The 18,503-nt window shown below is 42.9% G+C and overlaps 3 protein-coding genes across 6 annotated transcripts in view; 1 reads left to right on the forward strand and 2 right to left on the reverse strand.

The window, feature by feature from the left end:
- Positions 1–5,950, reverse strand: part of LOC8078459 (putative disease resistance RPP13-like protein 3) — a 29,869-nt gene extending 23,919 nt beyond the window's left edge. For 3 of the 4 annotated variants that reach the window (XM_021452167.1, XM_021452168.1, XM_021452166.1), the window contains exons 1-3: positions 5,902–5,950; positions 5,669–5,825; positions 4,573–5,475 (exon numbers count right to left, since the gene is read on the reverse strand). In XM_021452167.1, coding sequence (XP_021307842.1) covers positions 4,573–5,384 — 812 coding nt within the window. In that variant the 5' untranslated portion in view covers positions 5,385–5,475; positions 5,669–5,825; positions 5,902–5,950. Of the gene's footprint in view, positions 1–4,572; positions 5,476–5,668; positions 5,863–5,901 lie in introns of those variants that run through there. The other variant, XM_002461661.2, reaches the window with a different exon arrangement.
- Positions 10,606–12,258, reverse strand: LOC8078461. The gene is made up of 3 exons (XM_002461663.2): positions 11,809–12,258; positions 11,566–11,699; positions 10,606–11,481 (listed from the first exon to the last, which is right to left on the reverse strand). The coding sequence occupies exons 1-3, from the start codon at positions 12,172–12,174 to the stop codon at positions 10,821–10,823; spliced, it is 1,161 nt and encodes a 386-aa protein (XP_002461708.1). The 5' UTR covers positions 12,175–12,258; the 3' UTR covers positions 10,606–10,820.
- LOC8078462 (nitrile-specifier protein 5) lies at positions 15,497–17,479 on the forward strand. The gene is made up of 2 exons (XM_021452625.1): positions 15,497–15,673; positions 16,162–17,479. Exons 1-2 carry the CDS (start codon positions 15,653–15,655, stop codon positions 17,152–17,154), a joined length of 1,014 nt encoding a protein of 337 aa, XP_021308300.1. The 5' UTR covers positions 15,497–15,652; the 3' UTR covers positions 17,155–17,479.

An 18,503-nucleotide genomic window follows, 5' to 3' on the forward strand; every position in this document is an offset into this window, starting at 1 on the left:
AGTTTGCGTCCGGTGCACACCGGACGCGTCCGGTGTGAACTAGGACGCGTCCGAGTTGGCGTCCGGTGCAAACTCCTCTTGCAGAGCTCTCTGGGTGTGAGTCCGGTGCACACCGGACCGTCCGGTGTGTGCGTCCGGTGTGGCGACCGGTGTTGACTCAAGTTTTGCGACGCTCTCTGAGTTTGCGTCCGGTGCATACCGGACGCGTCCGGTATGAGGTCGGACGCGTCCGGTATTTCAAAAGTGAGCGTCCGGTGCCTTGTCAGTGTTAGAGGCAACGGCTACTTTTCTAACGGTCAGGAGCACCGGACGCTGGTCTGGTCAATACCGGACGCGTCCGGTGTGAACGCAGACTGTGGGATAAACTGCCAACGGCTAGTTGAAGGTTGGGACTTCTATAAATAGGCCTTGGCCGGTTCTTGCTCACACTCTTGACTCTCTAACTTGTCGATACACCTTGTGAGCATACTCCCACACTTCCCACTCACCTTGTTCAAGATTTGTTCATCCAAAGTGAGATTGGGAGAGATCCTAGTTGCATTTGCTTAGAGTTTGAGCATCTAGTGGCACTAGTGATCGTTGAGCAGCGGGTTTGCTTGTTACTCTTGGTGGTTGCCGCCACCTAGACGGCTTGGAGCTGCGGAGGAGCTTTGGCACGAGTTGGTGATTGTTCGTGGCCATCTCCCGGTGTTTGTGAGAGGTTTGTGCCTACCTCGGCGGAGTGCCAAAGGCAACGTTAGTGGATTGCTCGTGTCATTGAGCTACCTCACTTGTGGGTAGGTTCTTGTGGTGTCCTAGTGAGGACGAGGTTCGTGCTACACCTCTTAGCCACCGAACCACCAAGTGTTGGTCGACACAACGGGGACGTAGCGTGCCGGCAAGCACGTGAACCTCGGGAGAAAAATTGCTTGTCTCCATTGTGTTTGTTCATTGGATTTCTCCCGGTGATTGGACTTCATTTTATTGATTGGTTCATCCCCTCTACGCGGTGGTATAAAGATCAAACCTTCTCTCTTACATTCCCGCAAACTAGAGTAGCTTACTTACTTGTATAGAAACTTTAGGTAGCTCTCTAGTGTAAGTAGTGACATAGCTCTTGTGTGCCTAGTGATCTTAACAACTAGAATTGTTGGATAGGTGGCTTGCAAACACCCCTTTAAAGCTAGAGCAAAAAGCTTCGCTTTGTTATTTACTAACCTCTTGCTCTAGTGAGTTTGTAGAATTTTTAAATAGGCTATTCACCCCCCTCTAGCCATATTAGGACCTTTCACACACTGGTTACAATTTTGGGCTATGTTGTGGCGCTCGGATGACGACAAGGAACGGATTATTGACACTTGCAAGCTACTAGAATTGAGATCCATGGAGTTCTTCGCATCGCGTGGATGGTCCTTCATTTTCCGTCTTTAACTTTAGTCCTGAACCTATAATAAGTTTTAATTATGGGTGTGCTCCTGTAATAAGTTTGGACTGATGCTTCTTCTTCTTAGGAGAAGGCTGAAGCTAGTGAACAAGCAGCTTTGCAAACCAGTTACTACACTGTTGTGCACTAAAAAAAACTATCCCTCACTAGCAGAACCAGTCTAGGGTCTAAAGACTCGACTAGGTAGAGAAGCATAGTAGGAGCACTACAATATCTAACTCTGACACATCTAGATATTTCTTTCTCAGTTAATAAGGTGTCTCAGTTCCTTCATTCTCCTACAACTGTTCACTGGGAGGCAGTCAAGAGGATTCTCCGTTATATAAAGGGGACCTATCAATTTTGGTCTCACATTAGAAAGTCTAATTCACTTCTTGTAAGTGCTTTCTCCGATTCAGATTGGGCCGGATAGGTTTTGCAGCATTCTTGGCAGAAATAATCTCATATCTTGGTGTGACAAAGAAACAAGGAACGGTTTCCATGTCTAGCATAGAGACTGAGTATATGGCTTTGGCCAATGCTACTGCAGAGGTAACATGGATTCATAAATTGGTGAATTAAGAATATTGCGCATGCTCGTGCTACTTGTCATTGATGTGACAACATTATTGCAAAATATCTTCTTAGCAAATCTAGTGTTTCATGCTCGAACAGAACACATTGAAATAATTTTTATTTTGTGAGAGAACAAGTCGCTTCTAGATGTCTAGATATTCGGTTCATATGTTCTATAGATCAGATAGCCAATGGTTTTACAAAGGCGTTGTGTACACGGCAGATGACGATGTTCAGGAAAAATCTCAACTTAACTAGTACTCCTACGTTGTAATTGTCGGGGGGGGGGGGGTTTGAATATATATGTGACAGGTGGTTGCTCATGGTGATATGGATTATTTCTCAAGGCAATGTAGATACGGCTCCATATTTGTTGTTTTCTTGTATGGTAACTAAATTGATTAATATTGATCTCTCTATCCATGTAAATCTTTCTTGTCTTTTTTTGAGATAAAAGAAGAATTATATTAGATTATAGCTAAGTTCATCATCACATTACTAGCGCTCTGGAATACAATATGTATACCTAGAAACTGATCTTCATCTATATTGAACCCATGCTATATATAGCTCCAAATCTCGAATCCAAACCTATATGACGATTCATATGAATGATTGCACAAGCAACCACTCAACAAATGGTCTGAGAATAGATATCCAACGAATGACGGCTAACATTCCTGCAAATGGAGTTGAGAAACTTCTTCTTTCCCATGTCTTCCTTCTTCCTCTTTCTGCCACCAAGATAAGGAAAACTGCTCTAAACTTATTTATCATGGTCAGATCTAACCACAATTAAATGGATAAGAGACCAAAAGAATAATTCCATGGCGATGAATGTCTTCATGTTGAGGATGTTGCTGACACCGTAGTTGTTGTCCTCATCTTCAACAGAGCTGCTATGGAGAAAATGAATCCATCCTGCCCCATCGCAGTCACTGAGTTAAAGGAGAAGATAAATCCCTAATACCAAGAAACTTGGCATGAAGAGACTCTAATCCTAAAGGACTTAGTTTACTAAAAATCCCATTGAAGGGATGGATCCCCACTCCATTCGGCCTCCCGGCGAGATGCCGGAGGGGGAAGGGAGGGGGACCATCTGTGGTGGAGGCAGGTGTCACGGCGGTGGCTGCTCTCACTAGGTAAGGAGCTAGCAAAGGCAAATAAATCTTTCTTGTCTCGTACTCCAAGATGTACCGCCATGATATGGTTTTTTCCTAGCCTTATAACACAGAGCCGTGAGCATGAGAAGGCGAAGGCATTACATTACACCTAATTTCGCACAAGACAGTTTGAAACTAGCCAGATCAGTTTTGTCTGTTCGGTTTCATTCTTGGACATCTTCGCTTGCTTCCATTTCTTTCCAGACGAGTTCCTAGGATCCAATAGGTCCAATGTGACTACGTGATCTTGGCTAGCACTACTCAAGGGGATTGTGCTTTGTATTAGGGACACTGGCCAAGTTCTTCTTGGTGAAGAATTTTAATTGGCTCTCATTCATCCTCCTCTGGTTGCCATTCTGGTCCTTCACAATAACATGAGAACCTTTATCATGGCACAATAACACTACTACACAAAACATCTTCAGAGACGCCCCTTTTCTAACAGAGGCGGTTGTTTTAGCACATCGCTGCTAACCTTTGTGAGAGGCACGGTAGCTATAAAACCGTTGCTAGGAATCAATTTTAGAGGTGGTTTCATTATGCCAACCGCCTCTAAAAATGAGTGATTTTCAACAACAGTTTTATTTTAGAGGCGGTTGACTAAGTCAACCGTCCTTAAAAATGATTGCAGCACAAAATAAATTTATAACTTTTTTTAAATGAAGTCAGACGACAAAATTTATATGAAAGTTGTAGTGCTCGGTGAAATCTAGAACGTTGTGGTTGATAATTTTTTTGTTCGAGTCCAAATATATAAATTAAGTCTCAGTTGTTGAATTTCAAAAATTTGAATTTTTCAAATGACCATGGATGGCGAAATGTTCTATATCAAAGTTGTAGTGTTCAACGGGATTTAAAACTTTATAGATGAAAGTTTTCTCATTTAAAATTATTTATGAGCTAAAATATTGATTACAAGATTTATATATATTAGTATAAATAGATAATATCGTAGAATTAGACATAAGTGACTGCATGATGAGGTGGTAGTGTGAGCTGTGGCTGGTCCTCGTCCCTTCCGGCTACATTAATTTTTTTCTTATTTTTATTACCCTCTAAATATTTTTTAAAAGCCGTCTCTGAAAATTGATTTTCAGACTAAAAATTGAATCACTTATCTTCACAATCGCTAGCACTGCAGCGGTTGGGCTAACCACCCCTGAAAACCTGTTTTACCCGCCTCTAAAGAAGTTTTATGCAAAGTGAAAGTGTAGTTCCTAACAGTTTTAGCACCATATATGTGTGACAAAATATAGAATCTAAAACTCAGAACGCAGAATCTTAGTTTCTAATAACTATAGGCTAGTGAAAGTACATGAAAGTTGAAAACACCAGTAAAAGCATACTTTTCTCATTCTTCTCTCAAAAAGCAAAAGTATTTACTTAATATATATTACGATGATGAAAAGCAGGTGTAACACAGAATCGTACCTTCTGTTCTTGAGGAATTCTATAGTTTTGTCAATGAGCTGCTTCACTTCCCACCCTTCATCTATGCGACTATATTCATTCTCATCAAGTTGGAGGAGGATGTTCTTGAAAATCTTCTTTATATCAGGATTAACGGAGACCGAGACAAAAATATGGCAATCAAATTTTGACTTAAGATCTTGAAGCAATGAATTGGCAAGAGTGGTCTTCCCCAGTCCCCCAAATCCAACAATAGAAATTATGTTTGATTGCTGCCTCGATGACGATGAGCAGTCCTCTTCCAAGAGTCGCTTAGCTAGCTCATTCTTTGGGCCGCCAATACCAACCAGCTCTGTGGCCCTTCTGTACATAGCTTCTAAGCGAGGATCAACAGGCACAATATCTGGCTTTGCAGCAATAATGTTGCCAACATTGTACCTATCACGGCGCTGAGCGACCTTCTTGAGCTGGTCCATGATGTCTTCGATAGCATTATGGATCTGATGGTTAGTCTTGATCTTCTTTATCAAACTGGTGACCGTACCAATGAGCCTCTTCTGGCTTAAAGGCTTGCCGCGTAACATGAATGTGTCGACTTGATCTTCTATGTCATAGGAAAGCTCTCTCACATCGCCGGCCCAGATCTTGACGAGCTTATCAAGTTGGTCCGGTGGTACCTCAGCCACCGTGTGGAGGGCTTCAGTCATGGTTGCCAGCTCTTTGATGAGTTCCTCGATCTCTCGCTTCACACCTTTCTGCAGCTTGTATTCGCCCGCCACCAGCTCCGCAAGCTTGGGGAGGAGGGTGCTCAGTGCCCCAGTGGCAATGTTCATCTTGCCCTATATATATGTTGGTTTACCTAGTGACACAGCACTTCCCTGAGTATGCTTTGAAGACGGAGATCTTTTGGCTTGAGTCGTAAATCTGCGCGGATGGGTGTACAGATGCTTTAATCAGCCTTAATTTGTGTTTAATTATGTGTCAGGAACCAATACGGTGTGGACAACATGTAGATGACATCTGATGATCTGAATCCATTAATTACTCATCTAGCATGCTTGCATATATGTCAGTCCAAAACTAGATCGACGTAAAAGGACAGTTGGTGCTGTCTCACCTGATAATCGATCCAAGCTAGCAAATTAAAGCTTGCTAGATGCTGGCGGGGCTCACATCACCGCGAGCAGCGTAAACGTACGCTGCCTCCGGCAATCTCGACTCGATCGACGCTGCAGTCGAAGACCATCAACTCGCCATCAACGGGAGAAGAGATGCTGACAGAGACAAGGAAAATCAGAATAATATAGCACAGCATGCAGCAAGTGAGAAGGAGAACTGATGAACACGTACGTACGTACTCCACCAATTCAAGGGCCGTGGCTGCAAGATCGCATGGTGCCACATGCCTACATGTCTTTATTATTACCTGGATCTGATTCCAAAAGATTCCGGCAAATAGTTTATGTTTATCCTATTGCTAGAGATCGACACTGCAAGCGCGCTAATTAATTAAGCACTTTCCTTTGATGCTATGTCACTAGTATAGTTGTGCCTGTTAAAAAAAATGCTTGGCATGCCAAGCATGTCAACTTGTCAAGAGTGTCGACGACTACAAATTAAATTGGAACCAACATGTGAAATTAGAAGTTGTACGTATATATATAGTCAGCAGTCTCGTATGGTATCAAACAGGTCACTGTTAGCTGGCAAATCATATATAATTCAGTACTTGCCCGTTCTGCTCCAGTTCATATATAATTCCCGCGGCCGGCCTGTTCGCCGGCCAGCTGCGAGCCGACACACACACCACAGCTAGCTAGCCAGCACGTACTAGCTCGATCCGCCGGCAACGAGAGCTCTCCGCCTCGCTTGGCTCGATCTGCCTGTGGTGCGGCGCCTCGCTCGCCTACACGCGCTCCCAAATCACTCGTGCTCCTTGGCCGCGTGACTATATATATGCCAGCCACGCCCACGCCGAGCAGGTCCGCCGGATCGTGCTCTCACCCACTGCCACTGTCGTGGCCTGCACTGTTGCACGAGCTAGCTAGACGCGTGTCTTCTTCTATATATATCTTCCCATCATCTCACGGGCATAGAGAGAGAAGAGGAGTAAACACTCTTTAATTGTAGTAATTTGGTTCCCCCACATTAATATCTATATTAAAATAAAATAATATTATCTAGGATCTTCTTGAGACAACAGAAGTTAAGACTAATTAACCAAAATACCCCTGACTATATATAGTATAAAATAATATATCAATTAAGCTCGACAGGAGATAAACCTATAACTCGGTTGAGCAAAATATACCATTATGAATTTTATTATTTTGAGCTGATATTTTTTTTAGCATAGTCATGATTTGATGATGTACGTATTTTCTGATTTTTCCAAGGTTGTTAGTGTCCTACGAATACATGAACAAATTAATCATGGTTAACTTTGATTATTTATGAAGAGAGGCAAAATAATCATTTGCACTGCAAAACAATATTTTACTGTGTAGTTCTCATCACGTAGAGTCTAGAAGATTTTATGGTATAATTTTGGGACACTTATATGATTTTTTTATATCTATTTTATATAAAAAAAAATTGTTAGGCATAGTGTCTACCAACCAATTTGTCAACAACTTAAGTGTCTTTTAGAAATCGCTCGAAAATAGGTGTCTGCCAGCAAAGAACCATCACTTGGCATGACCAACAGCAAATTTTGTCTAACGAGTATATTGCCCGTGCTAACACTACGGCGATATATAGACACTATATATAGAAATCATGGTCCCAATGGATAGTTTCTATAGAATATTTTTTATCCAATCATATTTATTCTCTCTTCATTCTCAACCAATCATATCACTTTATGTCTTGGTTCTCGTGTAGACATGGTTTCTATCTTACGGCACTCACAATGCAAGACTCTATCACAGAGTGCAAGACAATTAGTTACATATTATTTATGGTATTTTGCTGATGTTGCAGCATATTTATTGAAGAAAGAGGTAGAAAGAATAAGACTCCAAGTCTTATTTAGACTCTAAGTCCACATTGTTCGAGGTAATAAATAATTTTAGGCTCTATGATAGAGTCTTCATTGTGAGTGCCCTTAGACATAGTTTCTATGTTTTTTGTTCTTTCTCTTCAATAAGGCATTGTTTAGTTCACTCCAAAATCCAAAATCTTTTCAAAATTCCCTATCACATCGAATCTTGCGGTATATGCATGGAGCATTAAATATAAATGAAAACAAAAACTAATTGCACAGTTTGTCTGTAAATCGTAAGACGAATCTTTTAAGCCTAGTTACTCCATGATTGGACAATGTTTGTTAAATAAAAACAAAAGTGCTACAGTGTTAAAATCTAAAAAAATTTCGGATCTAAACAAGGCTTAATTATCTTGCCACATCAGCAAAATGCTTAGGTAATAGTACAATTAATCTCCATAGAAGCTTTAATGATTTCTGTATTGGGAGTTCCAAGTAGCCACCATCAGTGAATGTCTGCAGACTAGAAGGAAGCTGTGCCATCAAATTCATGGGAAGGTCATAAAGTTCTGATGGGGCCCGTAGGATGAATACTTGTAAACTGGAAAAGGATTGTAGGCACTTGACAATCAATTCGAGTACTAACCTATGACCGTGACCAGGGATGTGAAGCACTACAAGAAATAAGGTTATACGCGACAGATCGAGGTGACGTTATAAAAATCATCATAGAAATTCTTAATCTTTAGCAGTATTAACACTATTTTCTATCATGACTTATCAGCTAAACAAACAAGGTAGAAGAAGAAATATAAGTTTGAGGACCTTTAGTTCTTCTAGTTTACCAAACTTGGTTGCATGCAAGGTAGCTAGCCCATATGCTTCCTAGATCTCGTAGGAATGTCATATTCTCCAGAGTCAAACCATCTGGTATTTCCACGTTTGTGCCGAGTAGCCGGACCAGTTTTCCTAGTTTACTGAAAGACACTGGCAATACCACTGGAGTGATACTGCCACTTTGTCTTATGTCCAATGTATCCAGCAACTCTAGCTCGCCAATCCTCTCGGGTAGCTTTGTGTCATTGAAATCCTGCAGTCGCAGAAATCTCAGGAGACAGAACTTGCCAAGATCATTGGGATGATTGCTATCCAGACTAGAGCAGTCATCTACCTCCAACACACGCAGGACACGAAAGCTCGACAGGGGCGGTATCGACTTCACCTTGCCAAAGACATCAATTGACCTTACTTTGGACAGCTGCTCTGCTGTAAGAGCAGGATCACAATTGCGTGCTGTATGGTGGATTGGATCAAACGAAAATGACAAACAAATGAAGAACAAGAAGAACTCAGGCAATGTCGCTCTGGCGACAGGGTGATGACACTACCCCTTTTCAGTGGTTTTTGGTGATGCGTACAAAAACGCTTAACCAGTGATTCAACACACACACACACATCCTATGGGGCTGTGAGTGTATATGGGGCTGTGAGTTGCCTTTTAATTCCTGCTTGTTCACATACTCCTGCAAACACCCCAGCAAGGAATTCCCCTCCTCTGTCAGATCTGAGCGTCTTGATGCTTTTTCCAGTGAAGTTCTCCACTTCAGCCTTGTACTTGACAAAAGCATCAACTACTTGGTCCTTGTTCTTCAATGGAAACACCTCCATCCACCTTGAGTGGTCATCAACAAGCAACATGAAGTATCTGTTGTCACCTGCTATCTTTGGTGTAATTGGCCCACACAAATCAACATATACCAGTGACAACTTCTCCTCTGCATGCCACTTTGTTGCCTTGGGAAATGCAACCTAGTCTGCTTGGCTGCGAGACAGTCACTGCAGACTTGGTCAGGATGGTCAACCAAGGAACTCCTCTAGCCATCTCCTTACTTGCCAATTGTTTCAGAACTCTGAAATTCACATGCCCAAGTCTCCCATGCCAAAGCCATGCTTGGTCCTCAATTATAGTCAAAAGAAAATCCAACTCAACAGTCTTCAACTCAATTTTGTACATTCTATTTGGTGTTCTAGGAACTCTCATGATCAATCTCTCTGTCTGCTTCTCACACACCTCCAGCTCATCATCATCCAGAATGATTATGTCTAATTATAGACACTATATATTGCCCGTGCTAACACTATGGCGATATATAGACACTATATATAGAAACCATAGTCCCAATGGATAGTTTCTATAGAATATTTTTTTTATCCAATCACATTCATTCTCTCTCCATTCTCAACCAATCATATCACTTTATGTCTTGGTTCTCGTGTAGACATGGTTTCTATCTTAGGGCACTCACAATGCAAGACTCTATCACAGAGTCCAAAACAATTAATTATATATTATTTATGTATTTTGCTGATGTGGCAGCATATTTATTGAAGAAAGAGGTAGAACACAAGTCAAACCAATTTAAATTTATAAACATATATTTTATGATGTATCTAACTATACTAATTTAATCTCGTAAGTAGTTGATTTAAAATAACTTTAAAAATTAATTTACTTTAAAACGGAGAGATTATCCCTTTTGCTTCTCCTTTTGATTTTTTTTTCTGTTGCTGAACAATTGATTCAGTATCTCACGTGTGTATATCTTCGTAGCATGAATTGTATTTGCATATACAGTCTGAATGATTTTGGCTCTTGGCGCTAGCATATCAGGTTCCATATTGAGGTTGTATACCTGGTTTCATTCCTGGAAGTCTGTTTTTTTTTTGCCTTAAGGGCACATGTCATTACTCTTCCACCCATTGGATTCGTTTTGAGAAGTGTGCAAACACACATCTCAAAGCAGTTTCGCATTGAGATGTATGTTTGCACATTTTTCAAAGCGAATCCAATGGATAAGAGAGTGAGGGTATATGCCCTCAGAGGTAAAATAAACTTTACCTTCATTCCTAACCTTGTAAACCATCAGCCAAGTGAACAGTACTGTGTTGTTTGCTCATCTGAAACAGATGAACTGAAAAGAAAAGGCATCACGCCACCGAAAAAGATAGTAATTCGGTAAAATTTCAAGAGAAGAGCAATGTAATCACATCTTGATTGAGAATTATGATAGCTTCGTAGATACTTCGATTCATATGCTTGCTGAAATACTTTTCGCAAGCTTGTCGCACAAGAATGTTGATGCTCATGTGCGTACCTATCTTACGCTATTTTAACTTATTCATTCAATTCATGGTATGACACCAAAATAGTGTCACTACTACAAGATATATTTTTTTAAAGCCATTACAAGATACATTTAGTACACTGCAATGCAGCAAGGCGCTACAACTGAATGACAATAGGCGAGGACGTCAGATCAATGATCTTTGGGCAAATGCTGGAAACGCAGTCTCTTCTCGGTAGCCGGCCTACTGGAGTCGGGGTAACCAGGTCCACCACATCGTTTCCATAGAGGATACGGCGGCCACGGCCATCATCATCATCTGAACTAGCATTGGGCATCAACAATGGAGACATCAGTCCTGACCCTTCTTCCAATCCGACATCCTCGCTGCACGGGCTCAAGGAACACAGAGGCGATGTTCTTGGTCCATTCAACTCTCTTCTTGCTTCAAGGAGTTGGCTCCATCCCATTGCAGGAGCGAGCTCGTCAGCTAAGTCATCCTCGACATCAGAACCAGCAGTACCGGTTTGCTCGTCCATTGGCTGCACTTGATCATCAGAGGACGGTTGCTGGAAACAATGGTCAGAATATGAGTATCCATCTCGGAGAGACGAATCAGATAGTTCTTCGTCATTGTCTTGGGGCTCCTCAGGGTCACGGATGTCATTGCCATCCTCCTCAGATGATGGGCCGTCGGCCTGCTGGCACTGCAGATCCTCCATCGCACAGACGACGGTCTTCATCTGGCTCGGCAGCGACGGACAGCCGGCGGTGAACTTGGTGTTCTTCGAGGAGAAAAAGTTCACCGCCAGGTTCAGACTGATCAAAGGAAACGGCTCCACATCAGTGTACAGATGAATGCAGAGACAGGAACGGAGATCAAAGGAAACGGCTTTTGCTTACTTTTCCCATGAGGGGAGGTTGAGCATGGTGTAGGCGAGCTTGACCTTGTTGCCGATGCCGCTGAGCGACTTGAATTCGGCGGCGGCCTTGCGCACGGCGAGGGACTCCGTCGGGTGCTGCCACGCCCACTCGAACTGCAGAGGAAACAGAAGCTCTATTCAGATCAGCACACAAGAGAACATAGCGATGTTTTCCGTCCAAGAAGACGGAGGCAGAGACCAACCAGGATAGGGGGGCGCGTACCTGGAGGGCGGCGACGTTGGAGGGGAAGCCGTAGATGCAGAGCACCATCTCCCAGGGCCGGCCGCGCCGGGTCCGCCACGCGCCGCTGACGATCTCCCCGTTGTGCTGCCGGATCCGCCGCCGCGGGTTCACCGTGAAGCCGATGTAGGTTCGGCTCTTGCTGCGCGGGCAGAGGGACCGGAGCAGGTAGCAGCAGAAGAACCCGCCGCCGCCGCCGCCGCCGGCCGCAGCGGCAGCTCCGTTTCCCTTTGGCGGCGCGCGCCCGCCTTCCGTGCCATCGCCGTCGCGGTCGACGTCCGCGTGCGCGTGCGAGGGTTTCCTCCTCGGCCTCCAGGTGCCCTTCGCCGGCGCTCCCCTCCTGGCCATGCCCTCACTCGCCTCTGTGCGCTGCGCCTGCGCGTGTGATTGCGATTGATTCCGCAGATTTTTTTTTTCTTTTTTTCTAGAGAGAGACGGGGATGATTTTGACCGTTGGAAACTGCGAGAGGGGAAGGGAGAGAGAGAAAGAGCCGTTGGTGAGGACACGTGGGGGCTCCGGTAGCCTCGGCCCAATTGTATCTGCCGATTGGGCCAGGGGCTTGTTAAAGCCTTGTTCAGTTGGTAAAATTTGGGATTTCATACAGTAGTATTTTTATTTATATTTAAGGAATATTGTTTAATTATAAATTAAGTAGATTTAGAGTATTCGTCTTACAAATTACAGATAAACTGTGTAATTAATTTTTATTTTCATTTATATTTAATACTCCATGCATATGCCGCAAGATTTGATATGATAGAAAATTTAAAAATTTTGGCAAAACTTATTGGGAACTGAATAAGGCCTAAGTAACGGGAAAAAAAGGCTTTTCTCCTCAGCTTTCGTGATTCTTCGATTCTCATTTACTCCACGGATTCATAAAACCTGATTTTTTTTCCCCCTCTTGATAATTTTAATTAAAGCTATATAGATTTGGACTATGATCTTTCTGAGTGACACTAAGTTAACAAGTACAAGGACCAGTTGGACTTTGTTGATAGTTTAAGGAAGTAAAACGAATAGGAAATAGATTTATTTTGAAATTTTATGAAAATTTAAAATCACAAAATGGTTTAATCCTAAAAAAATATTTTATCTCAGATTAAAAGAGGCTTTATATTTTTCTAAAATCATGCTCTATTTTTCATATTTTTCTAAAATTTTGTTTTACCTCAGGAAGAGCGGCTAGCACAAGCATAGCTCAAGAAGCATATGCAGAATCACATAGATGGGACAATTTCTCTTAGGTGTTTAGCTCCTGCGGCGCACCAAAGCCTTCCCTCATCCTTGATCTTACAAATGATGTCTTGTACGGAAGAGCGGTGACGGTTAAAATTGTTCAGTTCCTTTCGTTCTACAGAAAGGAACGAAAGGAACTAAATCTTTGATGGAACCAATCTTTGATGGAACCAAATCCTTGCTAATGCACTATGCATGGGAAGTCTCCAACCGCCAACAGCTTGATGATATTCTAAGGCCGGTCCTGTTTGGATCCATGTAGCTAATAGTTAGATGCTAGTAATAATTAGCTCATTAGATATGAGCTATTAGAGCAACTCCAAGAGAAGAGCTATTCATGTCATGTATTCTATATTTGACTATTTTAGGAGAGAAAAGAGAGTCCAACAACTATTGTATTTGGTTTGCTAAAATAGCAAATCATCTATCCCGGAGTTCTCGCATGTTAAATATAGCTTGCATGTCCCGCTAACCATATGATTTGTTGTATAGAAAGACTGTTAGAGATTTTTGTTTTTTACATGATTTTCTATTTTAGGGGTTGGCTAAATCTTGAATTTAGCCATCCATTTTTATCAACTCTCTTGGAGTTGCTGTTAATAACTACCTAAACTATTAGCATCTATTGGATCCAACCAGATCCCCATAGTTCATATACTCTCGTAGAGTAGTCGTTCGAGATTATAGACGGAGTTGAAACAGAATTTTACTATCTTAAAGGTGTTTGCGACTACTTTGAGCCAAGCAACTCTTCTAGTTCCATAGAGAATAGGGACAGGGGGGTAACTCTATGATTTCATATTTTGAGCTCCTCAATAGGTACTCTAAATACCAACATTTTGATTGCTGACCATAGCACTAATTACGCACCATTTCAATCTAAACACTTCGTATATGACGACACACATATCTGTAATCTGTTTTATATATATAATGGAACTGTTGTAGGCAAACACATGACATTATTTTTATGTGAAAAGATCTAAAGGCTTCATCGACTCAAGTTATATTTTTCCATGCCATGTAAAGGTGATATGATGGAAACATTTCATTTGTTTGAGTGCCATGTGCACAAAGTGACATAATAATATAGAGTTAACATTAAAAATAATAATAATATAAAGTTAAAATTTTCAATGCCAATAACAAAAAGTATGCTATTTATGTCATTGGAATTCTTAAACTTTCTTTGTGTGCCACTATTTAAAATATCATTCTCCTTCCATAGTCTATACAAAACCAAAAAAAAAAGATTTCGAAGCTCCAACTCACGTTCCCTCCATACAAGGAGCAGAATTAGGAAGTAGTAGTGTACCTCGTACCAAAACCCTTCAGTTGCCACCGGTGTCAACTTCCATTAGGAGTCTGACGGGAAGTTTATCCATGTTTTAACATGGGTCTTGTTTACTTTCACCAAAACCCCAAAACCTTTCAAGATTTTCCGTCACATCGAATCTTGTGGTACATGCATGAAGTATTAAATATAGATAAAAACAAAAACTACCTGTAAATTGCGAGACGAATCTTTTAAGCATAGTTACTCTATGATTGGATAATATTTGTCAAATAAAAGCAAAAATGCTACAGTATCAAAATCCAAAAAAAAAAAATCGGATCTAAAAAGGCCCTGGTCGGGAGAACTGCTGCCTGAGATGTGGACGAAGAAGCTAACCTACATCGGTAAACTCCAAGCAATGGAACACTTGGAATTGGAGATAAAACCGCACCCTTTGTTACACTGGCTGGCTGGCTTCAGACTCGCAACTGAGGCCTTGTTTACTTACCCAAAAATTTTACAAAATTTTTCAGATTCCCCATCACATCGAATCTTTAGACGTATGCATGAAGTATTAAATATAAATAAAAATAAAAACTAATTGCACAGTTTGGTCGGAATTGACGAGACGAATCTTTTGAGCTTAGTTAGTCCATAATTGGATAATATTTATCAAATACAAACGAAAATGTTACTATTCATGTTTTGCAAAATTTTTTGGAACTAAACAAAGCCTGATACACACAGTTTACACAAAATCATTTGGGTGCTCGTCCGTGCCGCAACGCACGTCACGTCCACGTCCAGTGGACACCTGCCCCCACAAAACACCAAACAATGTCCACGTCTAAACCGGGGCCTTGTTTAGTTCCAAAAAATTTTGCAAAATCGACACTGTAGCGTTTTCGTTTGTATTTGATAAAAATTGTCCAATTATGGACTAACTAGGCTCAAAAGATTCGTCTCGTCAATTTCGACCAAACTGTGTAATTAGTTTTTATTTTCATCTATATTTAATACTTCATGCATGCGTCTAAAGATTCGATGTGACGAGAAATCTGAAAAATTTTGCAAAATTTTTTAGGAACTAAACAAGGCCCAACAATACATACAAAAGCAAAGAGACAGATATCCTCTGAAAAGCGAGAGCCCAAAAAATGGTCAGATTCATGCTGCTCTGCTCCTGCATGCCACCATCCTCTGCACCTTAAAAGTGACTCCAGGGGACCCCTCAACATCAACACTGTTCAGCCACCAAAGCACGGGAGAGCAGAGGAATTGAAGGAGAGCAGAGCTTTGTGGGAGCAGCAATGGCAGGAACCTGGGTGAAGGTTTGCTTCCCTAGCCTTCCTCCTCCTCCTCCAGTTCTTTTTATGATCTGCTTATTGTTGTTCCGTCGGATGCTCACTAGCAAGTGCATCTTTCTTAGAGACGTTTCTGATGTTTCAGTCGGATTTAGGGTTGACTTTGATTCGCGGAAGGATAACCTTCAAGTTTACAAGTTAGTTGTGATCAGTCGGTGATAGTATCACTTTCGGGCTTCTTTAGCTGGAATCATATTCGAATTGTGGGGGAATTATCTTGTAATCTAATATCTACAAAGGGGGGACTGCTTGAGCTTAACTTCTTGAAATTCTGATTCCTTTTCTGCAAAATTGAAGCCTCAATTTTCGATTGAGTTGGGGGGGGGGGGGGGGGGGCATTCTTGAGCTTAACTTCTTTGTGAAATTAGATATTCAGGCAGGGAAGATTGAGTATGGATGTTCTCACTTATTTATGCTTGCAATTGCGATTTGCAATGCTTGTAAAACCCACCCAGATGGAGCAGAAGGGTGGCGGCCCTGGAGCACGAAGCTCCCACTCCATCACTCTGGTGGGGCACACGGCCTACTCATTCGGCGGCGAGTTCACCCCGCGCGTGCCGGTGGACAACACCATGTACGCGTTCGACCTCGGCACCCAGACCTGGTCCGCCCTCGACGACGCCACGGGCGACGTGCCCCCGCCGCGCGTCGGGGTGACCATGGCGGCCGTGGGCGGCACGGTGTACACGTTCGGCGGGCGGGACCTGGAGCACAAGGAGCTGAACGAGCTCTACGCCTTCGACACGGCGACGCGGGCGTGGACGCTCCTGTCCTCCTCCGGCGGCGGGCCGCCGCACCGGAGCTACCACTCCATGGTGGCGGACGCGGAGGGAGGGCGGGTGTACGTGTTCGGCGGGTGCGGCGACGCCGGGCGCCTGAACGACCTGTGGGCGTACGACGTGGCGAGTGGGAGGTGGGAGGAGCTGCCGTCGCCGGGGGAGGCGTGCCGCCCGCGCGGCGGGCCGGGGCTGGCAGTCGCCGGCGGGAAGGTGTGGGTGGTGTACGGGTTCTCCGGCGAGGAGATGGACGACGTGCACTGCTACGACCCGGCGACACGGGCGTGGGCTGTGGTGGAGACCACGGGCGACAGGCCGAGCCCACGGAGCGTGTTCTGCGGCGCCGGGATCGGGCGGCACGTCGTGGTGTTTGGCGGCGAGGTGGATCCCAGCGACCTCGGACACCTCGGCGCCGGCAAGTTCTCGGCCGAGGCGTTCGCGCTCGACACGGAGACCCGCGCGTGGACGCGGCTGGTGGACGACGACGACAAGGCGGAGGCGGAGGCGGAGCAGCAGCAGCACCCCGGGCCACGCGGGTGGTGCGCGTTCGCGGCGGGGGAGAAGGATGGCCGGCAAGGGCTGCTGGTGTATGGCGGCAACTCGCCGACCAACGACCGGCTCGACGACATCTACTTCTTCGCGCCCGTTCTTGAAGCTGCGGCCGCAAGCTAGCGCGCGCGTCTGGCAAACTGGCAGTGGTGAAATGTGTAGCAGTGCAATCTGCAGGGCTTGTATGTATGTATGTATGTATGTTGTGGTGAATTGTGAGTTTGTGACGCATCATCTTTGCGGACGTCTAGTTTTCTTGCTGTTTTCCTTTGGTCGGTTTGTGGGTTTTATGTTGCGTGATTGTATTGAAACGGGCGACTGACAGTAACGTTATAGACGTAGAGTGTACACACGCATTGAAAGGGGAGGCGAGTGCATGTACGTATATACGTATTGTGAAACCCAATGAAAATAAATTAATAAAATGTTCTGAAATGTCACTTTGTAAGATCAGGTAATTATGTTATTACACACATAAATCTTTATGAGCTCCTTGCAAAATACTGAAGCAGGTGCTTCTCTCTGTTTTGGTTTACTTGACACCAGGGTTTTTACTACGGTAAATCTGTGTCTCACTCGAGCAATTCCTTTACTTCTAAATCTGTGTCTCACTCGAGCAATTCATTTACTTCTGTCACTTGATTCTGGCAGCCCTCCGATTTCTCTTTTGTGTTATCATCTGTGTCGTTCTTTCTTCTTTGGTTTGGTCTTTGTCTGACATGTGGGGCCATCTTGTCGGCACCTATAGATTTTTGGGGAGCCACGCCTTATGTTCTGGTTTGGACAAGAGCCCTCATTTCCGCTGCTTTTATTTCCAGAAGATACGTTTCGACACAGGTCTTGTTTAGTTCCCAAAAATTTTTAGATTGATGTACTGTAGCACTTTCGTTTTTATTTGACAAACATTGTTCAATTATAGAGTAAGTAGACTCAAAAGATTCATCTCGTAATTTACAGGCAAACTATGCAATTAATTTTTGTTTTTATCTATATTTAATGCTCTATATATGTGTCGTAAGATTTGATGTGACAGAAAAATCTTGAAAAGTTTTTGGTTCTTGGTGTGAACTATAGTTGTCCTTGTTCTATGTGCAATTAGGCTTTGTATTTGGGCCCTTTCTTTTTTCATCTGGCTCTACAGTTAGGCCTTGTTTAGTTTCAAAATATTTTGCAAAAAAATCAAGATTCTCCGTCACATCGAATCTTGTGGCACATGCATGGAGCATTAAATATAGATAAAAATAATTATTAATTACATAGTTTGCTTGTAATTTGTGAGACAAATTTTTTGAGCCTAGTTAATCCATGATTAGAAAATATTTATCAAATACAAATGAAAGTGCTACAGTGTTTATTTTATAAAAAAATTTTGGAACTAAACAAGGCCTTAGTTGGGCGTTTTTCTTGGGCCTTTTCTAATTAGATATAAGGAATGGGCTCAGGCTCACATCAGATTCTTTATACTATAATTA

The sequence above is a fragment of the Sorghum bicolor genome, chromosome 2 (assembly GCF_000003195.3).
Source record: "Sorghum bicolor cultivar BTx623 chromosome 2, Sorghum_bicolor_NCBIv3, whole genome shotgun sequence".
Classification (NCBI taxonomy): Eukaryota; Viridiplantae; Streptophyta; class Magnoliopsida; order Poales; family Poaceae; genus Sorghum; species Sorghum bicolor.

Coding starts and splice junctions, on each gene's coding strand:
- LOC8078461 (XM_002461663.2), bottom strand. CDS start 12,174: ATGGCCAGGAGGGGAGCGCCGGCGAAGGGCACCTGGAGGCCGAGGAGG. Junction 11,700..11,808: donor CCAACGTCGCCGCCCTCCAG/GTACGCGCCCCC, acceptor TTTCCTCTGCAG/TTCGAGTGGGCGTGGCAGCA. Junction 11,482..11,565: donor AACCTCCCCTCATGGGAAAA/GTAAGCAAAAGC, acceptor TCCTTTGATCAG/TCTGAACCTGGCGGTGAACT.
- LOC8078462 (XM_021452625.1), top strand. CDS start 15,653: ATGGCAGGAACCTGGGTGAAG. Junction 15,674..16,161: donor TGGCAGGAACCTGGGTGAAG/GTTTGCTTCCCT, acceptor AAACCCACCCAG/ATGGAGCAGAAGGGTGGCGG.